At 42.9% G+C, this 22,927-nt stretch overlaps 1 protein-coding gene across 1 annotated transcript in view; it reads left to right on the forward strand.

Annotated features, from left to right (window-relative positions):
- Window positions 1–481: 481 nt before the first annotated feature.
- LOC147575613 (uncharacterized) overlaps window positions 482–22,927 on the forward strand; it is a 52,716-nt gene continuing 30,270 nt past the window's right edge. Inside the window, exons 1-4 of the mRNA XM_086682858.1 lie at window positions 482–509; window positions 1,373–1,395; window positions 1,782–1,878; window positions 10,664–10,745. Of these exons, the coding sequence (XP_086538984.1) occupies window positions 482–509; window positions 1,373–1,395; window positions 1,782–1,878; window positions 10,664–10,745 (230 nt within the window). The remainder of the gene's footprint in view (window positions 510–1,372; window positions 1,396–1,781; window positions 1,879–10,663; window positions 10,746–22,927) is intronic.

Below are 22,927 nucleotides of genomic sequence, written 5' to 3' on the forward strand. Positions count from 1 at the left end.
GCCTGTCATCTTGCATGCAAACAGGAACACTTGCCCACCCCAACTCAGGAGAATGAGGGAGCATTGCCTTTGAGGCAGTGGGTTCTTGGTGGGGGCAGCAGAGATTGCTGGAAGGTAGGATCTGAGGCAGCCTACAGAGAGCCTCAAAACTGCTCCCCTTCCCCAACTATTAATGGCTTCCTGAAATTCCCCCTTTGGAGATGAATTTATTTGGTCAAAGGCATTGGCCTCTGTTAAAATACTGCCCATGGGAGTCTTAGTGCCATTTTCTATATAGTTCTACCCAGGCCTGTGATAGGATGATACACCCTGTTCATTGTTGTGGACAATGAAATGTGAGTGGGCGTGGTGTATGTCTATTCCAGAGGGAAGTCTGGCCAGCCCGGTGCACAGTCCTGGACATCTCTCCTTCCCCCTGCCGCAGTGACGACCAATGCTCCAGACGGGGTCAGGTCTAGCTACCTGGGTCCCCAGGGTAAAGATGTCGACCTCCATGGACACGTGGATGAGTGAGAAATACCTTTAAGGGGTTAGCCCCCCAAAATTTTGGTGTGGTTTGTAGTGATAGTATAATCTAGTCCATCCTGGCTGATGCACCAGCAGGGCACATTAATCTAGTCATCAGTCATTAACACCTTAGTGTAATTTGCACAGAACCGGGACTTGGGGAAAACTGGAGCTGTTATGCCCAGAATTCGTGGTCCCCAAAGACCACCAGGGAGCGGAGTCCGATGCAAAAGCAAAGAGCCTTTATTCGAGCTAGCTCGAGCTCAATCCCCTACCTGCACCGACGCAGCGGTGAGATACCGGAGACAGAGAGCGAGGTTCAAAAGCACAAAAGGTTTTATAGGGATCATGGCCTTAGCCGATTGGCTGGGGAAGGGTCGTGGACTCAGCCGATTGGCTGCCAAAGTGTGGTCCCAGATCAGCAATTATCAGCGTCACCTGGAACTTGTTAAAAATGCAAATGTTGGGCCTGGTGGTCACAGACCTACTGAATCAGAAACTCCCGGGGTGGGGCTCAGCAATCTGTGTTTGAACATCTTCCAGGAGATTCTGATGCACCTGAAGTTTAAGAACCACTGTGTCTGAGGATCTCTAACATGTTTGGCCTCAGTGTATACAGAACGGTTCTCACTGGTCACCTATGAACCATTGGCTGTCAGCCTTGCTGTGCTATATAAATACCTAGCACCAAACACCATCCCCAGAGACTCTGATTAATTGGTTTGGGGAGGGGTAAAATGCTCCCAGGTCATTCTAAGCCTGGACAGGGTTGAGGGCTCCTGCCTCTGGCCCCTACCTGAGAGAAGCCCTCCCTCTTCTACTCACACTTTCCACGCCTCTCACACCCCCCTTCCCCCCACCTCAGACTTCGGAAGAATGCATCAATCGGTAAGTTACTTAAGGGGAGGAGGTGTGTTCTGAGGTTTGAGCAGGAACTTCTTTCTGAGGCCATGTCGGGGACATACTCACTAGTCAGCCGGCCTAGGTCTGCTCTTTCAGAGCTTTACTGGGGGAGTGGGGATAAAAGAAGAAAAAAAAGTCTGTACTAGTGAATCTCCAAAGATGGTCCCAAATAATTCCACCCCTCTGATACATACATGTTATATCTCAGATCAAAAGTTGGAGTCTACCTTTCCTGAGCTTAAATCTGGGTGATGTTAGGAACCAGGATGGCCAATAGAGTGAGGTGAGAATGATATTCTGGGACAGCCAAGGCTAGGTTCTAACAAGCCTGGGTCTCTAGGGACACTCACTTTTGGAACCCTCCCTCTCAGAAAGCAGCTGTCATGCCTGAGAAGCCCAAGCCAGAAGCAGCCATGCGGGTACTCTACTCACCAGCCCCAGCCGAGCTCAAAGCCAACTGGCAGCCATGTGAGTCGGTCATCTTGAGCATCCAGCCCTGTTAAGCCTTCAGCCCCAGGCACCATTGGAATGTAACCACAGGAGAAATCCCAAGTGAGAAGCATCCAGATGAGCCAGTCAGCCAGGGAAGTCAGGAGACAGAATAAGTCGCTTCAGTTACCACATTTTGGAAGTGGTTTCTTCTGCTGCAACAGTTAAATACGTAGACATTGGTGCGTGGAAGTGGGGTGCTGCCGTGTTCTTTTTTAAATCTAAAACTTAATCTAAAATTGGCATTGGCTGGGGTGCGGGGGTGGCACAGCTGGTTAAGCGTCTGACTCTTGGTTTCGGCTCAGGTCATGATCTCAGGGTTTGTGGGCTCGAGCTCTACATCAGGCTCTGTGCTGACAGTGCAGAGTCTCCTTGGGATTCCCCCTCTCTCTCTGCCACTCATTCTCTCTCTCTCTCTCAATAAATAAATCAGGGAATAATCAATAAATACATTTAATAAAATATAGAAATATATATAAGCTATATGTATAAATTGAGATAACTATAAATCAATCAATAAATTTTATTTAAACTGGCATTGGCTTTGGGACAAGGGAAGAGGAAGAAGCCAGAAAGGCTTGGAGAAAACCGTTGGTGAAGCCTTGATGGACAGGGAGGCAGAGCACAGAGAAGAGGCTCTTCTTCTTTTTTTAAAATATAATTTATTGTCAAATTGGCTTCCATACAACACCCACTGCTCATCCCAACAAGTGCAGAAGAGGCTCTTCGGCCTCACATGCGGTGGCAGGAAGGTGACAACACTGGGAACTTTAGTGACACTACACAGAAAATGTACTCAATGAACTGCTGGGTTCGACGAAGGAGTTTTCCTGGTTGTGGGTTGCAAGTGCCAGCTTTTGACAAGGTCTCTGCAGAGGAAGAAAAGAGAAAAGTGAACTGAAAAGACACTTCAAAACAATTTTCTTTCTTTCTCTCTCTTAATCTCTTTGTGAAGACTTTATTTTTTAGAGCAGTGTTAGGTTCACAGGAAAATTGAGTGGAAGGTTGAGAGAGTTCCCGTGTACCCCCGCCCCCAACATGCACAGCCTTCCCCACCATCAACACCCTCACCAGAGTGGGACCTTTGTTATAATGATGAACCCACACTGACACATCACTAGCACCAAAGTCCACAGTTTATATGAGGGTTCACTCTAGGCACATTCTATGAGGGTTAGTTTTTTATTTTTTAATTGTATTTATTTATTTATTTATTTATTTATTTAGGTGTTCGGTGACATTTTTTAAAAATTTACATCTAAGTTAGTTAGCATATAGTGTAACAATGATCTCAGGGGTACATTCCTCAGTGCCCCTTCCCCATTTAGCCCATCCCCCCTCCCACAACCCCTCCAGCAACCCTCTGTTTGTTCTCCATATTTAAGAGTCTCTTATGTTTTTGTCCCCCCTCGCTGTTTTTATATTATCTTTGCTTCCCTTCCCTCGTGTTCATCTGTTCTGTGTCTTAAAGTCCTCCTATGAGTGAAGTCATATGATATTTGTCTTTCTCTGACTAATTTCGCTTAGCATGATACCCTCTAGTTCCATCCACGTAGTTGCAAATGGCAAGATTTCATTCTTTTTGATGGCCGAGTAATACTCCATTGTATATATATACCACTTCTTTATCCATTCATCCATCGATGGACATTTGGACTCTTTCCATACTTTGGCTATTGTTGATAGTGCTGCTATAAACATCAGGGTGCATGTGTCCCTTCAAAACAGCATACCTGTATCCCTTGGATAAAAACCTAGTAGTGCAATTGCTGGGTCGTAGGGTAGTTCTATTTTTAATTTTTTGAGGAATCTCCATACCATTTTCCAGAGTGGCTCCACCAGTTTGCATTCCTACCAGCAGTGCAAAAGAGATCCTCTCTCCACATCCTCGCCAACATCTGTCGTTGCCTGAGTTGTTAATGTCAGCCATTCTGACAGGTGTGAGGTGATATCTCATTGTGGTTTTGATTTGTATTTCCCTGATGATGAGTGATGTTGAGCATTTTTCCATGTGTTGATTGCCATCTGGATGTCTTCTGTGGATAACTGTCTATTCATGTCTTTTGCCCATTTCTTCACTGGATTATTTGTTGTTGGGTGTTGAGTTTGATAAGTTCTCTAAAGGTTTTGGATACTAACCCTTTATCTGATATGTTATCTGCAAATATCTTCTTCCATTACTTGGTTGCCTTTTAGTTTTGCTAATTGTTTCCTTCACTGTGCAGATGCTTTTTATTTTGATGAGGTCCCAATAGTTTATTTTTGCTTTTGTTTCCCATTTTTGCCTCTGGAGACGTGTTGAGTGAGAAGTTGCTGCGACCAAGATCAAAGAGGTTTTTGCCTGCTTTCTCCTCGATTTTGATGGCTTCCTGTCTTACATTGAGGTCTTTCATCCATTTTGAGTTTATTTTTGTGTATGGTGTAAGAAAGTGGTCCAGGTTCATTTTTCTGCATGTTGCTGTCCAGTTTTCCCAGCACCACTTGCTGAAAAGACTGGCTTTATTCCACTGAATATTCTTTCCTGCTTTGTCAAAGATTAGTTGGCTCCACGTTTGTGGGTCCATTTCTGGGTTCTCTATTCTGTTCCATTGATCTGAGTGTCTGCTCTTGTGCCAGTACCATAGGGTCTTGATGATTACAGCTTTGTCATACAGCTTGAAGTCCGGGATTGTGATGCCTCCTGCTTTGGTTTTCTTTTCCAAGATTGCTTTGGCTATTCGGGGTCTTTTCTGGTTCCATACAAATTTTAGGATTGTTTGTTCTAGCACTGTGAAGAATGCTGGTCTCATTTTGATAAGGATTTCATTGAATATGTAGATTGCTTTGGGGAGTGTTGACATTTTAACAATATTTGTTCTTCCAGGCCAGGAGCATGGAATATTTTTCCATTTTTTTGTGTCTTCTTCAATTTCTTTTATAAGCTTTCTATAGTTCTCAGTGTATAGATTTTTCGCCTCTTTGGGTTAGATTTATTCCTAGGTATTTTGTGGGTTTTGGTGCAATTGTAAATGGGATCGATTCCTTGATTTCTCTTTCTGTTGCTTCATTATTGGTGTATAGGAATGCAACCAATTTCCATGCATTGATTTTATATCCTGCCACTTTGCTGAATTCATGAATCAGTTCTAGCAGTTTTTTGGTGGAATCTTTGGGTTTTCCATATAGAGTATCATGTCATCTGTGAAGATGGAGAGTTTCACCTCCTCCTGGCCAATTTGGATGACTTTTATTTCTTTGTGTTGTCTGATTGCTGAGGCTAAGACTTCCAACATTGTGTTGAATAACAGTGGTGAGAGCGGACATCCCTGTCTTGTTCCTGACCTTAGGTGGAAAGCTCTCAGTTTTTCTCCATTGAGGATGACATTAGCACTGGGTCTTTCATATATGGCTTTTATGATCTCGAGGTATAATCCTTCCATCCCTACTTTTTTGAATGTTTATCAAAAAAGGATGTTGTATTTTGTCAAATGCTTTCTCTGCAACTATTGAGAGGATCATGTGGTTCCTGTCCTTTCTTTTATTGATGTGATGAATCACATTGATTGTTTTGTGGATGTTGAACCAGCTCTGCATACAAGGTATTAATCCCACTTGGTTGTGGTGAATAATTTTTTTAACGTATTGTTGGATCCAGTTGGCTAATATCTTCTTGAGGATTTTTGCATCCATGTTCATCAGGGAAATTGGTCTATAATTCTCCTTTTTAGTGGGGTCTTTTCTGGTTTCAGAATCAAGGTAATGCTGGCTTCATAGAAAGAGTTTGGAAGTTTTCCTTCCATTTCTATTTTTTGGAACAGCTTCAAAGAGAATAGGTGTTAACTCTTCCTTAAATGTTTGGTAGAATTCCCCTGGAAAGCCATCTGGCCCTGGACTCTTGTTTTTTGGTTGATTTTTGATTACTAATTCAATTTATTTACTGGTTATGGGTCTGTTCAAATTTTCTATTTTTTCCTGTTTCAGTGTTGGTAGTGTATATGTTTCTAGGAATTTGTCCATTTCTTCCACATTGCCCATTTTATTGGCATATAATTGCTCATAATATTCTCTTATTATTGTTTTTATTTCTGCTGTGTTGGTTGTGATCTCTCCTCTTTCATTCTTGATTTTATTTATTTGGGTCCTTTCCTTTTTCTTTTTGATCAAACTGTCTAGTGGTTTATCAATTTTGTTAATTCTTTCAAAGAACCAGCTCTGGTTTCATTGATCTGTTCTACTGGGGGGTTTTTTGGTTTCAATAGCATTGATTTCTGCTCTAATCTTTATTATTTCCTGTCTGCTGCTGGTTTGGGGTTTTATTTGCTGTTCTTTTTCCAGCTCTTTAAGGTGTAAGGTTAGGTTGTGTATCTGAGACCTTTCTTCCTTCTTTAGGAAGGCCTGAATTGCTATATACTTTCCTCTTATGACTGCCTTTGCTGCCTCCCAGAGGTTGTGGGCTCTGGTGTTAACATTTTCATTGGCTTCCCTGTACTTTTTAATTTCTTCTTTAACTTCATGGTTAACCCGTTCATTCTTTAGTAGGATGTTCTTTAGCCTCCAAGTATTTGTTATCTTTCCAAATTTTTTCTTGTGGTTGATTTCAAGTTTCATAGCATTGTGGTCTGAAAATATGCACGGTATGATCTCGATCGTTTTGTACTTGTTGAGGGCTGACTTGTGTCCCATCATGTGGTCTATTCTGGAGAACGTTCCATGTGCACTGCAGAAGAATATATATTCTGCTGCTTTAGGATGAAATATTCTGAATATATCTGTTAAGGCCATCTGGTCCAGTGTGTCATTCAAAGCCATTGTTTCCTTGTTGGTTTTCTGGTTAGATGATCTGTCCATTGTTGTAAGTGGGGTGTTTAAGTTTCCTACTATTATGGTATTATTATCAATGATGTTCTTTATGTTTGTGATTAATTGATTTATATATTTGGGTTCCTCCAAGTTTGGAGCATAAATGTTTACAATTGTCAGGTCTTCATGGTGGATAGACCCCTTAATTATGATATAATGCCCTTTTTCATCTCTCGTTACAGTCTTTATCTTAAAGTCTAGACTGTCTGGTATAAGTATGGCTATTTTGGCTTTCTTTTGTTGACCATTAGCATGATAGATGGTTCTCCATCCCTTTACTTTCAATCTGAAGGTGTCTTTAGGTCTAAAGTGGGTCTCTTGTAAACAGCATATAGATGGGTCTTGTTTTCTTCTCCATTCTGTTACCCTGTGTCTTTTGATTGGAGCATTCTGTCCACTGACGTTGAGTGAGTACTGAAAAATATAAATTTGTTGCCATTATGTTGTTTGTAGAGCTGGAGTTTCTGGTGGTGTTCTCTGGTCCTTTCTAGTTTTTGTTGCTTTTGGTATTTATATTTATCTATCTATGTATCTATCTATCTATCATCTATTTATCTATTTATTTAGTCTTTTCTCCCCTCAGAGAGTCCCCCTTAAAATTTCTTGCAGACCTGGTTTAGTGGTCACAAACTCCTTTAATTTTTGTTTGGGAAACTTTTTATCTCTCCTTCTATTTTGAATGACAGCCTTGCTGGATAAAGAATTCATGCTGCATATCTTTCTCATTTAGCACATTGACTATATCCTGTCACTCCTTTCTGGCCTGCCAGTTTCTGTGGCTAGGTCTGTGGCAAACCTGATCTGTCTTCCCTATATATTAAGGACTTTTTTCCCCTTGCTGCTTTCATGATTCTTTCCTGGCCTGAGTATTTTGTGAATTTGATTATGATATGCCTTGTTTATAGTTGGTTTTTGTTGAATCTAATGGGAGTCCTCTGTGCTTCCTGGATTTTAATGTCTGTGTCTTCCCCCAGGTTAGGAAAGTTTTCTGCTATGATTTGCTCATATAACCCTTCTACCCCTTTTTCTCTGTCCTCATCTTCTGAGACCCGTGTGATTCTGATGTTTTTCCTTTTTAATGATTCACTGATTTCTCTAATTTTTAAATCATGCTCTTTTGCCTTCGTCTCCCTTTTTTCCTGCTTCATTATTCTCCAGAAGTTTGTCGTCTATATCACTGATTATCTGCTCTGCCTCATCCATCCTTCCATCGTGACATCCATTCGAGATTGCAGCTCAGTTACAGCATTTTTTCATTTCATTCTGACTAGCTTTTACTTCTTTCATCTCCACAGAAAGTGATTCTAATCTATTTTTGACTCCAGCTAGTATTCTTATTATCGTGATTCTAAATTCTGGTTCAGACATCTTGCTCGTATCTGTGTTAGTTAAGTTCCTGGCTATCGTTTCTTCCTGCTTTTTCTTTTGGGGTGAGTTCCTTTGTTTCATCATTTTGAAGGGAGAAAAGGAATTAATGAGGTAAAAAAAATTAAAAACAATTAAAATTTTTAAAAATTAAAATTAAAAAATTAAAAACTACAAACAAGAAAATAAAATAAATGATGCTAGATCCTAGGTGTGTTTTGGTCTGGGTATTGAAAGGGGCTTGATAGATTAGAGAAAAAAAGGGCAGAAAAAAAAGGCAATCATTAGAAAATTTGAAAAAATGAATACACTGAAATAGAATAAAATTAAATTATGGAAGTAAAATAGAATTTGAAAAAATTTACACAAAAGTAAAAATATAGTAGAAAAAAATTAAAGAAACGTATTTTTAATAAAAATTTAAAATAAAAATAATTTTCTTCTCTTTTGTAGTCAAGAAAAAGAAAAGAAATGAAAAAGAGAAAGAGAAAAAAAAAAAGAAAATTGAATAAAATAGATGGACCAGCAAACAGACTGAAATACGATTGAAATTATTTTGTTTTCCCCTAGAAGTCAAACTATGAAGCACTTTATAGTCCATAGACTAAGCAGGTGGAGAGACTTGTATTCCTGAAGAGCAGGGTTGGCTCACTTGGACAGGGCTTAGTGTAATGACTCTGTTCTCCACTAGATGGTGCTGCTTTTGCTTACTGGGGTGTATTGTTGGGGTGCTTGTAGGTGTGTATGTGCATGCGTGGGAGCAGTGAAAATGGCGTCACCCAGCTATCCAGTCTCCAGTATCGGAACTCTGTTCTCCCCAATCAGCAATCGTGCTCCTGTCCTTTGCCTTCGGCTTCCATCCACTCCCTGCTTTTACACTGTCCATGACCAAGCCCAGGCAGCACCTCCTTCCTGAGTTTTATCTCACATGCGGCTGTGTTTCCCAACCCCTCACTTCTGAGGGACCACAGCTTTGACCCATTCTGCCCCTCTGCTGGAGGGTCTTGCCCAGGGAAGTTTGCGGATCTGGGCTGCTGCCGATGCCCAGAGACTGTGGCTGGGTGCCAGCCCACCCTAGAAGAAGTTCATGTGATTGTGTAGCAGCATTTCAGGGATTGTGGAAAATCACAACACACATCTGGCACCAGGCTCACCCTTAGCGACCTTGTTCCAACACCAGCGAATGTAGTTGTTCTCTGGGGTCTGCTGGCACCTTTGCCTTGGGAGGGCCACACAGCCTCTACCAGATGTCCTCCCAGCAGGGGAACCGCCTCTCTCATGTGGCCTGAAGCCCCCCAGATTCTACTCTGCTCCTGGGGATTCGCCCTTCCCACCAGAGCACCGCCAGGTATCAGCTGTGGAGTTTCAGACTCTGCGCTCCCCTTGTTTACAGTCTTAATGGAATTTAAACCCTCTCCTTTCTCCTTTCTCCCTCTTTAGTTCAGTCCCTGAGGTTGTTTCCACTTGTCTACTTTCTCTCCAGCTGCTTTTTTGGGGGGATGCTTTTCCTGTATTCTCCACCCCCCACAGTCCACCCCCATCTATGTCCTCTCTCTGGATGCAAAAACAGCTCCCTGCCCTCCCTGTTTCTCTCTCCCTCAGTTCACCTCTCTGTGCCATGTACCTGCTGAGTTCTGTGGTTCAGGTTGTGCAGATTGTTGTGTTAATCCTCAGATCAGTTTTCTAGGTGTGCAGGATCGTTTAGTGTTGGTCTGGATGCATCTCATGGATGTGAGACACAAGAAAAACTTCCATGCTGTTCCGCCATCTTGGCTCCTCCCCCAATTTCTTGTTTAACGTTTATTTATTTTTGAGAGAGAGAGAGAGAGACAGCACGAGCGGGGAAGGGGCAGAGAGAGAGGGAGACACAGAATCCGAAGCAGGCTGCAGGCTCTAAGCTGTCAGCACAGAGCCTACACAGGGCTCAAACCCACGAACTGTGAGCTCATGACCTGAGCCAAAGTCAGATGCTTAACCAACTGAGCCACCCAGGTGCCCCACATTCTCTGAGTTTTAACAAAAGTACTGTCACATGTATCTACTATTACAGTACGACACAGAATAGTTTCACTGCCCTAAAATTCCTCTGTCCTCCATCAATCCATCCCCTACCTCCAACTCTGGGCAACCACTGAGATTTTTAGTGTTTTAGTATCTATAATTTTGCCTTTTCCAGAATGTCATATAGTGGGCACCATACAGTCTGTAGCCTTTCACATTGGCTTCTTTCACTTAGGAATGTGCATTTAAGATTTTTGCATGTCTTTCCATGGCTTGACAGCTCACTTCTCTTTAGCACTGAATAACGTCCCATTGTGTGGATGTACCAGAGCTTACTTATCCATTCACCTACTGAAGGATATCTTGGCTGCTTCCAAGTTTTGGCAATTATGAATAAAGCTGCTATGGTACAGGTTTTGGTGGACATGAGTTTTCAACTCCTTTGGGTAAATAGCAAGAAGCAAGATCACTGGATCACATGGTAGGGGTGTGTTAAGTTTTGTAAGAAACCGCCAAACTGTCTTCCAAAAGTGACTGTGCCATTTTTCATGTTCACCAGCAATAAAGGAGAGTTTCCATTGCTGCACGTCCTTGCCAGCATTTGGTGTCATCAGCGTTCTGGACTTTGGCCATTCTAATCGGTATGTAGTGGTATCTCATCGTTTTAATTTGCAATTCCCTGATGCCATATGATGTGGAACATCTTCTCATGTGCTTATTTACCATCTGTGTATCTTTTTTGGTGAGGTATCTGTGCAGATCTTTGGCCCATCTTGAAATCGGGTTGTTGTTTTTATTGCAGAGTTTTAAGAGTTCTTTGTACATTTTGGATCCCAGTCCTTTATCAGATGTGCCTTTTGCAAATATTTTCTCCAGGTCTGTGGCTTATATTCTCATTCTCTTGACACTGTCTTTTGCAGAGCAGAAGTTTTTTGTATTAACGAAGTCCAGTGTATCACTGCTTTTTGTAATGGATTGTACTTTGGTGTTGTATCTAAAAAAATCATTGCCAAACTCAAGGTCATCCAGGTTTTCTCCTGTGTTCTGTTCTCCTCAAGAGATTTTATAGTTTGCTTTTTTTTAAGTAGGCTTCATGCCCAGTGTAGAGTCCCAACGTGGGGCCCGAAGTCAAAACCCTGAGACCAAAGCCCAAGCTGAGATCAAGAGTCAGACACCTAACCAACTGAGCCACCCAGGCACCAAGAGATTGTATAGTTTTGCATTTTATATTCCAGTCTCTGAATCATTTTGAGTTGATTTTTGTGACAGGTATAAGGTCTGTGTCTAAATTCATTCTTTCACATGTGAATTGAGCATTTATATGATTCCTTTTTCTTTCATTTCTTGGCAGATAAATTATACTTTTGTGTTTACTTTTTTTAGTGGTTGCCCTAGAGCTTGAAATATACATTTATGACTAATCCAAATCTACTTTCAAATAACATTATATCACTTCACATGTAGCATGAGGACCTTATTGTAACAAAATAATTCTAATTCCTCCTTCCATCCCTTGTATCATTGCTGTCATTCATTTCACTTACAAATAAGCTTACAAAAGCATATATTTATATATAGAATACATATAAAGCATACATAATCACATATATTAGTACTGTTATTATTTTGAGCAAACCGTTCTGTACTAGATCAATTAAGAATAAGAAAACTTAGGGGCGCCTGGGTGGCTCAGTCGGTTAAGCGTCCGGCTTCAGCTCAGGTCACGATCTTGCGGTCCGTGAGTTCGAGCCCCGTGTCGGGCTCTGGGCTGATGGCTCAGAGCCTGGAGCCTGCTTCCAATTCTGTGTCTCCCTCTCTCTCTGACCCTCGCCCGTTCATGCTCTGTCTCTCTCTGTCTCAAAAATAAATAAACTTTAAAAAAAATTTTTTTTTAAGAATAAGAAAAATTAAAGTTTTTATTTTACTTTCACTATTCCTTCTTTGCTCTTCCTTTCTTTTGCAGATGCAAGTTTCAACCCTATATCACTTCCCTTCTCTCCAAAGAACTTCTTTTATCATTTCTTGCAAGAAGGGTCTACTGACAACAAATCCCCTCAACTTTTGTTTTTACGTGGAAGTCTGTTTCTCCTTCACTTTTGAGGGACAATTTTGCAGGGTACATAATTCTTGGTCGGGGGTTTTCTCTCTTACCACTTTCAATATTTCATTCCACTCTCTTCTCACTTGACTTGTTTCTGAGAAGTCAGATGTAATTGTCATTAAGGTGGGTTTTTTTCCTTTGACTTCTTTCAGGGTTTATTCTTAAAAAAAATTTTTTTTTAATGTTTACTTTTGACAGAGAGAGAGAGACAGAGCATGAGCAGGGAGGGGGCAGAGAGAGATGGAGACAGACTTGGAAGCAGGCTCCAGGCTCTGAGCTGTCAGCACGGAGCCCAACGCGGGGCTCGAACTCACAGACTGTGAGATCATGACCTGAGCCAAAGTCGGACGCTCAACCGACTAAGCCACCCAGGCGCCCCTCAGGATTTATTCTTTATCTTTGACTTTCCGTAGTTTGACAATGATATGCCTAGATGTAGTTTCATGACATTCACTCTGCTTGGTGTCTCCTGGTTTCCTGGTTTGGTATCTGACATTAACCTGGGGACATTCCCAATTGTTATTGTTTCAAATATTTCTGTTCCTTTCTCTCTTTCTTCTCCTTCTGGTATTTCCATTATACTTAGGCTACATCTTTTATAGCTGCCCCACAGTCCTTGGATGTTGGTGTGTGGGGGTTTTTGTTTGTTTTTGTTGTTTTTGTCTTTGTTCTCTTTACGTTTCAGTTTGGGGAGATTCTACAGACATATCCTCATGCTCAAAGATTCTTTCCTCAGTCATGTCCAGTCTATTAAAAAGCCCATCAAGCATTCTTTTGTGTATGTGAACTCTATGCCAAATGTGGGGCCTCCCATCAAACATTATTGATTTATATTACAGTGTGGACTTTTTTAAAAAGTGTATTTATTGGGGCGCCTGGGTGGCTCAGTCGGTTAAGCGTCCGACTTCGGCTCAGGTCATGATCTCGCGGTCCGTGGGTTCGAGCCCCACGTCAGGCTCTGGGCTGACTGCTCAGAGCCTGGAGCCTGTTTCAGATTCTGTGTCTCCCTCTCTCTCTGACCCTCCCCCGTTCATGCTCTGTCTCTCTCTGTCTCAAAAATAAATAAACGTTTAAAAAAATTTCTTTTAAAGTGTATTTATTTATTTAAGTAATCTCTACACCCAGCATGGGGCTCAAACTCACAACACTGAGATCAAGAGTCAAATGCTCTTCTGACTGAGCCAGCCAGGTGCCTCATCTATTACAGTGGTTTTGATCTCTAGTGTTTCTTCTAGTTCTTTCAAAGGATTTCCATCTCTCTGCCTACATTGTTCTTCTGGTCTTGCATGCTATCTACTTCATCCATTAGAGACCTCAGTATATTCATCATAGCTATTTTGCATTCCTGGTGTGATAATTATAACATCTCTGCTATGTGTTGTTCTGATATTTGCTCTGTCTCTTCAAATATCTCTTCTGATATTTGCTCTTGTGTTTTTTGCCTTTTAGTATGCCTTGTAATTTTTTCTTACTAGCCAGATGTGTATCATGTACCAAGTAAAAGAAACTTTTGTAAATAGGACTATAGTGACATTGTGGTGAGGAGGGGGACGAGGAAGCATTCTATAGTCCTATAATAGGTTTCAGTCTTTTAGTGAGTCTGTGCCTATGGACAATGAACTTCACAAGCATCTCTCAGTATTTCTTCTCCCCCTTTAGGTGAGACAGGGTGGCCAGGGCAGGCTGGAGTTTGGCATCTCCCTTTCTCCAGGTCAGTTAGGCTCTGATAACAGTTGAAGAACTTCATTTACACCTGGACTTGATTTAGATAAGAACTGGAGCTAATGCTGAATGGGGTCAAATTTTTGGGAGTCATCGGAGGGAGTAGTATGCATAGGGCAAGGACATGAGTCGTTGGGGCCTAAAGGCAAACTGTGCTCGTTAGTCTTCAATGATGGCCTGAAACAATTCTGCCCTCACTGTGCAATCATACTGTGCCTCACATGAAGAGGCAGAGTCTAGTTCCCCTCCTCTTGAAAATGGGCTCTCTTTAGGGATCCTTGACAACAATACAGCAGAACTGATATTCTGGGACTTCTGAGCTAAGTCATAAGAAGATTGAAGCTTCTTCCTGGGATTCTTTTAACTCTTACTCTTGGGATGCTTCCCCTGGAGAGCCTGCCACCACTAGACTGTAAGAAGCCTAAGTCACAAACAAAGGTCACACATGTAGACTCTATAGTCAACAGCCTCATGTGAGCTCCCAGCCCACAACATCTACTGCCAACCATGTAAGTGAGCCATCTTTGTGGTAGCTCATTCAAGCCTTCAAATGACTCCAAGCCCAGCTGCCATTTGACTACAAATTCATAAGAAACTGTACATGAGAATGACCCAGCTGAGCACTGTCAAATCACAAAATTAGGAGTGATAACAATAAATATTTATTTTAAGTCACTAAGTCTCAGGATAGCTTGTTATACCAAGAGATAACCAGACAACTTCTAATGTATGAGTCCAGAGAGCCAGAAAAGAATGGGTGCTACCAGCTTTGGGATGATAAAAGAAAGCATCAAGACACCATGAGCTAAAGAGGGCAGACAAGTACATATCACATAATAGATGTTCTGTAACACTTGTTAAATGAACAAGCCAATGAATAAATAAAAGTGGGCATGGCAAGAACAGATTTCTCCTTCTTCCAAGTCTAACAAAGGCCTGGCTCTCTTCAGCCACCAGGAAACAATTTTCTCCAAGACTGTATCCCCAGCCAGCCCTGGCCATGATGGAAGGGTGTGCCTAAAGACCTTCCCTATCCTCCCACTCTGGAAAATAAAAGAGGCTTCCTCCTCGGGGCTATGGCAGCCTCCCTCCTCCTCCTCCTCCTGCTCTGCTCCTCCTTTCCATAGTTCCCCAGTACTTTTCAGTTAATAAGCATTTCCTTTCAGCCTACCACATGTTTTTACACCATTATAATGGACACCTCTGAAAGCCAGCCCCTCTCTAAGAGGTTGACTCTTCATTTTTTTTTTATTCTCCAACAGTTCTCTAGACCCCCACATTGACTCCAGGAATACCAAAACAAATGAGTTTTGGGAACACAGGTCTGTTTTCTACAGGAATCCATACAGAAGAGGCTCTGAATAGGAAAAACTCTTTAACTTTCACTGAGGTTGGGGGAAGACTTATTCATTCCCCAATCACTTAGTGTGAAAGCTTAAGTGAAGAAAGTACTTAGAGTCTCAATTTTTCCATCTATGAAAAGGGAATCATTGTCCCCACATCACAAGGTTACTGTTAAAAGTAAGGCCAATGCGGGGCGCCTCGGTGGCGCAGTCGGTTAAGCGTCCGACTTCAGCCAGGTCACGATCTCGCAGTCCGTGAGTTCGAGCCCCGCGTCGGGATCTGGGCTGATGGCTCAGAGCCTGGAGACTGTTTCCGATTCTGTGTCTCCCTCTCTCTCTGCCCCTCCCCCGTTCATGCTCTGTCTCTCTCTGTCCCAAAAATAAATAAACGTTGAAAAAAAATTAAAAAAAAAAAAAAGAGTAAGGCCAATGCACTGAGAAAATGTTTATTTAAACTAGCACAGAGTGTGGGCCCATTGGACCCCCACTGAATGTCCATTTGATGATCCCCACCCCCATCACCATAGGAGAAAAAGTTGCAATATTCCATTCTGCGAACTTCAGACTTTGAGGTTTCTCTCTCAGCCTAGTTCAGAAGTACCACCCAAAACAGTCTCTTAAAAGAGTGCTAAGACCATGTCATGCTAAGACATCATTAGTAAAGGAATTATTTATATGGAGGTACCACTAGAATTTCTTTCTCCTCCCTTCCCGTGTCTTTCTCCTTCTTGAAGAAAACTGCACCAGCTGAATCAGAGATTACAGGGGGTTTTCACTTGGAACCTGAGTTCCAATCTTCCCTCTACTCCTCCTGAGCTTTTCCAACCTCTTGCTCTCTCCTTAGCAACTCAGTGTTCCTGAAAAGAACTGAGCAGCAGCCTGAAAGAATGGGTAGAGTACTAGAAAGAGATCCAGGATGTGGTGGTTAAATTTTGCATTCACTTGACTGGGCCAAGGGATGCCCAGATCGCTGGTGAAACATTATTTCTGTGTACGCCTGTGAGAGTGTTTCCGGAAGAGATTTACATTTGAATTGGTGAACTGAGTAAAACAGATGGCCCTCCTCCATATGAGTATCATCCAATACATTGAGGGTCAGAATAGAACAAAAAAGGCAGTGGAAGGGTCGATTCTTTTTCTCTGTTTAAGCTGAGACATCCATCTCCTCCTGCCCTCAGACATTGGTGCTCCTGGTTTTTGGCCTTTGGACTTAGACTGAATTATACCACTGACTTTCCTGGTTCTCTGGCTTACGGAAGCAGACCATAGGACTTCTTGGCCTCCCTACTGCATGACTAGTGCCTTTCATAAATCTCCTATCTATGTATCTATGTATCTATTTATCATCTGTCTATCTATCTATCCATCTACTCTATCTATCTATCTATCTATCTATCTATCTATCAATCAATTATCTACCTATCATCTATCTATCCACCCATCTACTTATCTATCTACCTATTTATTGGTTCCATTTCTCTGTAGAACCCTAACACACAGGAGTTCTAGTGTCCAGTCTTGGCTCTTTCTTTCATCCACAAAATTGCCTAAATATGTGACAAGTTCATAGCAAGATCCTTGTCACTAGAGATATTCAAGTACAGTTAATAAAACATCCTGGGGAGGCCTTCAGTTCAGTGAATAATTTAATGACATAATAAACTTTATCCTGATGGCACTAAAGAGCCATGGAGAAGGCTAAAGTATTTTACACTTGTTCTAAGGCTTGTTTCAGACTTGGACATGACACAAGCAAACTTTCTGTTCATAAAGATTACAGCAGCAGTAAGGTGAAGAATGGATGAGGTAGGAGAGGGTGAGAGATTGGAATGCCATTAGGAAAATTTTTTTTTTTTTTCTAACGGGACACATTAAGAAGGCCTGAACTGGGGTACTGCCCTTTCCGGCATTTAGCACATTACTTCATTCATTCAACAAAAATTTATGAAGCCCCTACGTCAGGCAGTATTTTAAACATTGATAATTATTAGTGAGGGTGAGAGGGCTATAGACCACATTGTTTTGTTATTTAATTGTTCTAATTAACTTACTCCTTGGCCAAATTAGAGTTTTCGTTTACATTTTGCCCAATAAACAGGAATTGGATTGAATTGAAATAATACAGCATTGTGATAAACCTCACAGCTCTCCAGGTAGACGACTAGGCCTTGGATCAAAGAGATGGATGTGGGAAGTCACTAAGGGCAACAAGGAAGGTTCCCATATCCCAGTTCCTAAAGTACCCACAAGTACCAGCACGTGGTCAACCGGAAGAAACAGGGCACGTCGATCTGTGTGTTTTCTTTAGAAAGTTCTCAGGCGCATATCCAGTTTGCAGAAGCCAGAGTCAGCTGAATGCTCTGGCCCCACATTGTCAGAACACCACTCCCTGCTGAGGCTCCCAAAAATATTTAGGTGGAGATTGAAACTAACCCTTAACAAAGAAAGTAGAGGAGGGAGGAAGGCTGGTTCAACAACAAAGATGGCGAAAGGAAAGAACATTCTTTGTAGTGTTTCTAAAAATAGCTCAAGTCAACAAACCTCATCCAAAGTTGCCCAAATATGAAAAATTAAATAGAAATCTGGTGTTGTCATTATTCCGAGAGTTTATGGGAAAGCAAAACGCATCACCTTGACTTGTATGACCGCGCAGACAGAAGACGATCTCTTCTTAAGTCTTGTGCAAAAAACCATGTGCGACAACGGAGCTTGCCTTCGGTTTGTGAGCAAGTTAGTTTGGGGGCTGGTGTCTGCCTGCAGGATAAGGATCAGGACAAAAATGACCAACAAAATCAAAATGGCAGTACGTTTGTCAACTGCTTTTGTTTTCGCCTTCACTTTCCACCTATATGCTCTGCTTTTTCATCTCCACTTTAGGAGAACATGGAAATTAGTCAGCTTTCCACTAACAGATTCTAGAATCTTCTTCATCTGTCATGTGGGAACAACACTGCAGTCCTGAGTACCTCCTGAGTGGTTGTGAGCATCCCATAAGGTTACCGTCCACAGGATGATTTGAAAAGTCAAAGGTGCCTTGAAAGCACAAGATATTGTTGACTTTCCACCCATCATCCACTCCTCCCTGAAACTGTGACTCCCACCCTGATACACACACCTACTTCATTCATTCATTCACTCAGGCAACAAATATTTTTTTAGTACCCACCCTGTGTTAGGCATTGTTCCAGGCACTGGGACTATATCAGGAATAAAACATCCCTCTTGGAGCTTATATAATAGTGCAAGAAGATAGATATTAAACAAATAAACACATAGAAAATTTCAGGCAGTGATAAATAATAAAGAAAAAATAAAATACACTATGAAAACCCTAAGTCTAAATATTACTGTGATAGAAGACAGTGCCTGTGTGCATGTGTGTGTGTGCACATGTGTGTGTGCACGTGTGTGTGTGCACGTGTTGAGATGGAACATGCAGACAGAGGAGGAGGAGGGAAGGGGAAACTGAAGACAGCAGGCAGAAGGACCATATAAGTACATGAGTGTAAGAATAATTTTGGCGGTAAGAATTGGGATGGAATCACTCTGACTTTTGGAAGAACATCGAGTCCAAGACCTATTTATTCTGTGATTCATTGTTCTGGCTTTGTCTGGACCATGGCAGGGAGAGAGTCTAGACAAGGTGCCCCATGGGGCTCAGCAGCAAATGACCCAGTTGTGGGAAGCAGAATGTGAAAGTGAGGAATTGCACCTGTCAGGGCCCCTTCCCTGTCAGTACTCGCTGAAAGCTGATGTGAGGATGAAGTGGCACCTCCCTGGAATCTTCTAGACCTTCTCCTGCTCTCCAGCTCTCAGGCTTAGCTCCTCCTCCCCGAGGGAAGCTTGGTCTGGAAGCTCTGAAGGCCCAATCATCATGCCCTCTCCAGGAGGTGAGAGGCCGGGCTCTTGCCCCCACCCTGACCCCCACCAGACCCTCTGCTCACCCGGGCTCACGTGGGTTATGCCGCACTTACAGATCCTGGGGTTCCAATTCATCCCGTTTATTTTAACAAAATTCCGTAGCCACGATTATACCCATTTTACAGATGAGAAATCCGAACAGAGACAGTTAAAAAAAAAAAAAAAAAAAAAACAACTTGCCCAAGGTCACACAGCTGGGAGGCTATAGAGCCATGACTCAAAATCAGATTTGTCTGTCTCCAAAGCTAGTGTGCTTGATTAATGCTTATAGAGTACCTCGGTCATAATAAGAGTACCAGTTAGCTAACTGCTAGGAAACAGGTGACCCCAAAAGTTAGTGGCTTCAGACAACCGCCATAGATTTAGCCCACAATTCTGCAGGCCAGTAATTTAGGCGAGGCTCAGTTGGCTGGTTCTTCCGGCCCTCGTCAGACTCCCTCGTGCATCCGTGGTCAGAGGCTTGGTGGCTCATACCCACGTGAGTCGACTGGCTGCGGTCGGGGTGCCACAGCCCTCTTCTACGTGGTCTCTCATCGTCCAATAGGCCAGCCTGGGCTTTTTCCCCACGGCAGTGACCTCGACTTGAAACTGGCACACTGTCCCTTGTGCCCCATACTCGTGTACAAAAGTAAGTCAGAAGCTAGCCGAGATTCAAGAAGTGGAGAAATCGACTCCACCCTTCGCCAGGAGCTGCGGCAAAAGGCACATTCAGAGGGGAGGACGCAGGGAGGTTATGACCAGAGCAGTCTATCTCGACAGGCGTTCGATAAACAGCAAGGTAGTGTCACTATCGGATATATTTCGACAATGCCCATCAGACAAACCTAGGTAACTACTTGACTGTCACTAAGTTCCCCAGAGAATTCCTTGTAGTAATCTGGACTCTTTCAGCTACAAAGGGGCAGGCCGTAACTCATCAGGAGTCTCTTTCCATCTCTGGCTCTCATGTCCTCTATGATGGCATCCGTCTCCCAAACCCCCGTGAAGTGGAAAAGATGTCACCGGAGGCTCCAAGCTTCCACTCTTCCCCCATTTAACCCCTATGCCTGAAAGGGAATGTCTCTACCCCAGCACCTTAAGGAAAGCCCTGGAATGACTCCACCTGCCTTTTCTTACTCCCGCAGAGGAATCCTTGCCTAGCTCCCTGGAGCCCCTACACTGATCTGAAGTTTCTAGGTTAAAACGCACTAACCAGATCCTAACTGTTTTCTTTTTAATGGTCTAAAGTTCAAGGGAGCTTCTCTGGACTGAGACAAAATTGCCTTTAAATGCCAGTTGCGAAATCCTAAGTGAGAGTATTGTAAAGGGATTGAAATAAGGACTATGCAGATTAGAAAGTGCAAGGAATAAAAACAAAACAAAACAAAACAACACAGGCTAGGACAGGAAGTCGATAAGGAGAGAGGGAGGCCTTCTGCATACAGAGTATACTGGATGCTTTATTCCTGGTCTGGGGAACATCCTGGAATGGAGCCTGTGCAGAAGACTGGAGAAAAAAAGGAATTCCTGGCTTCTGCCCTAGTGAGTTTTCTTGCTTTTAACCTTGTGGTTCCCAAAATTCTGACTCAGAGAGACCTGTGCTCAAATCCCGACTACTTGAACTCACTAGCTATGGGATCTTGGGAGGGTGATATATAATTTATTGTCCAAACCAGGATGCTTAGGAAATGGGGTGTTATTAATGATTTCACAAAGGGCAGGACACCTGAGTGGCTCAGTCAGTCAAGCGTCTGATTTCGGCTCAGGTCATCATCTCGTAGTTTGTGAGTTCGAGCCCCACATCAGGCTCTGTACTGACAGCTCAGAGCCTGGAGCCTGCTTTGGATGCTGTGTCTCCCTCTCTCTCTGCCCCTCCCCTGCTCTCTCTCTCTCTCTCTCTCAGTCTCTTTCTCTCTCTCTCAAAAATGAATAAACATTAAAAAAAAAGTGATTTCACAAAGGGCAATATAATGTATGGTCATTCTCTCTTAAGTAATAAATATGTATTTTTAGCATCACATAACAATAAATGTAATATTTGCATCACACTTTTTTTAAAAAGTTTATTTATTTTGAAAGTCAGGGAGAGGCAGAGACAAAGGGCAAGAGAGAGAATCCCAAGCAGGCTTCACATTGTCAATGCAGAGTCCAATTCAGGGCTCAAACCCGTAAACCATGAGATCATGACCTGAGCCAGAGTCAGGCACTTAACCCATTGGGCGACCCAGGCACCCCACTCAGCACTTCTTGTTGGACTGTGCTCAGTTCTTTACATGCTCACCACAGTCCTCTGATCTGCAAACTATTATTAGCCTGCTTTTTACAGATGAGGAAACTGAGGTTCGGAGAAGTTCATCTTACTGAGATTGAGGAGACAATATGTTTCAGGTTTCCTGTATCCATGCAGTAATGAGACTCTAAGGACCCATTCAGACCGGAATATTCGGGGCACCTGGATGGCTCGCTCGAAGAGAGGGCGACTCTTGATCTCCAGGTCATGAGTTCGAGCCCCACGTTGGGCGTAGAGATGACTTAAGTGAATAAATAAAAACTTTAAAAAAAGAGCTGGAACATTGAAGTCAGTGTCCCTGCTAGGAGTACTCATCTTGAGAAACCGTGCAGTTATGACACAGTGCTCATCCATGAACACGTGTTTGGGGTTGTGCTCTGGGAATGTCCCACAGATCTGGAGGCACGGATTCTTGAGAATCATTTTGATGGTAATGAGTTTTCATCCACAGAGGATAAATACGGTATTTGAAAAGAACCCAAAGTGATTCAGGATAAAAGTGAATCATCTAAAAATATATTTTGACTTTTGGCTTCCACCTAGAGTATAGAAAGCTAAAAAAAAAAAAAAAAAAAAAAAAAAAAAGTGTCACTCCTGCCTTAACAACAAGAAAAAAAAACCCCAAATCTACAAAATCATGACTTTTCTGGAACTCATCGAAAAAAACTGAGGCCACAGGACCACATGACGAACATGAAATCTAGGGAAAGACAGACTCCCCCCCCGAGGGGAGACGGGACATGAGCACTGGCCCGCCTGTAACAGAACAAAGGAGGAAGACAGGGCCACTGTAGAAGCTGAGAAGAAGCATCCAGCAAAGATGCCTGGAGACTTACCAAGTGTGACCGGCACGAGCCCGCAGATCCCCTGGGAGTTGCAGACGTAAGGGAGCTGCCACGACTCAGAAGCTCCTCTCCGCAAAGCTCCACTAGGCCTTCATGGATGATTTGGGGCAAGGTGGGAGACCAGAGAAAATCTTCCTCCATGGTTCAGGGCTGGAAGAGAGGAGCGGACATGGCTGGAGGAAAGGTGTGAGACCACACCCATATCTCTCTCTCGAAATAAGAGACATGAAGCCACTGGGGAAGGACAGCAGCCCTATGCTCTCTAGAGCACAGGGGAAGACACGTTGAAACGGGAGCAAAGGAAAAGACCAAAGTCTCTCCTCCCAGAGGATGCAGTCCTGGCCCTAACCATCAAGTCTCCTATTACTGGAGGAAGGTCAGGCTTACTAGGGAAGCCCCAATTCCAAGACAGAGAAAGCGGTGCCTGCCTAAGGCTGGGGCTGAGTCCGGACGACAGGGAACCTCATTCCACACCCTCCACACCCACCACCAGGCAGGCAAGAACCAAAGAACAAGTGACACTGGTCTGGACCGGGGGAGAGGCAAGAGAATGATGAGGAGGAGGCTCCCTCTGTGCAGCAGGCATGAGGTAAAGCTGACAGTAGAGGAGAGACACAGAAAA

This window comes from Puma concolor, chromosome D3 (assembly GCF_028749965.1).
Source record: "Puma concolor isolate L17-30 chromosome D3, mPumCon1.1.hap2, whole genome shotgun sequence".
Taxonomy (NCBI): domain Eukaryota; kingdom Metazoa; phylum Chordata; class Mammalia; order Carnivora; family Felidae; genus Puma; species Puma concolor.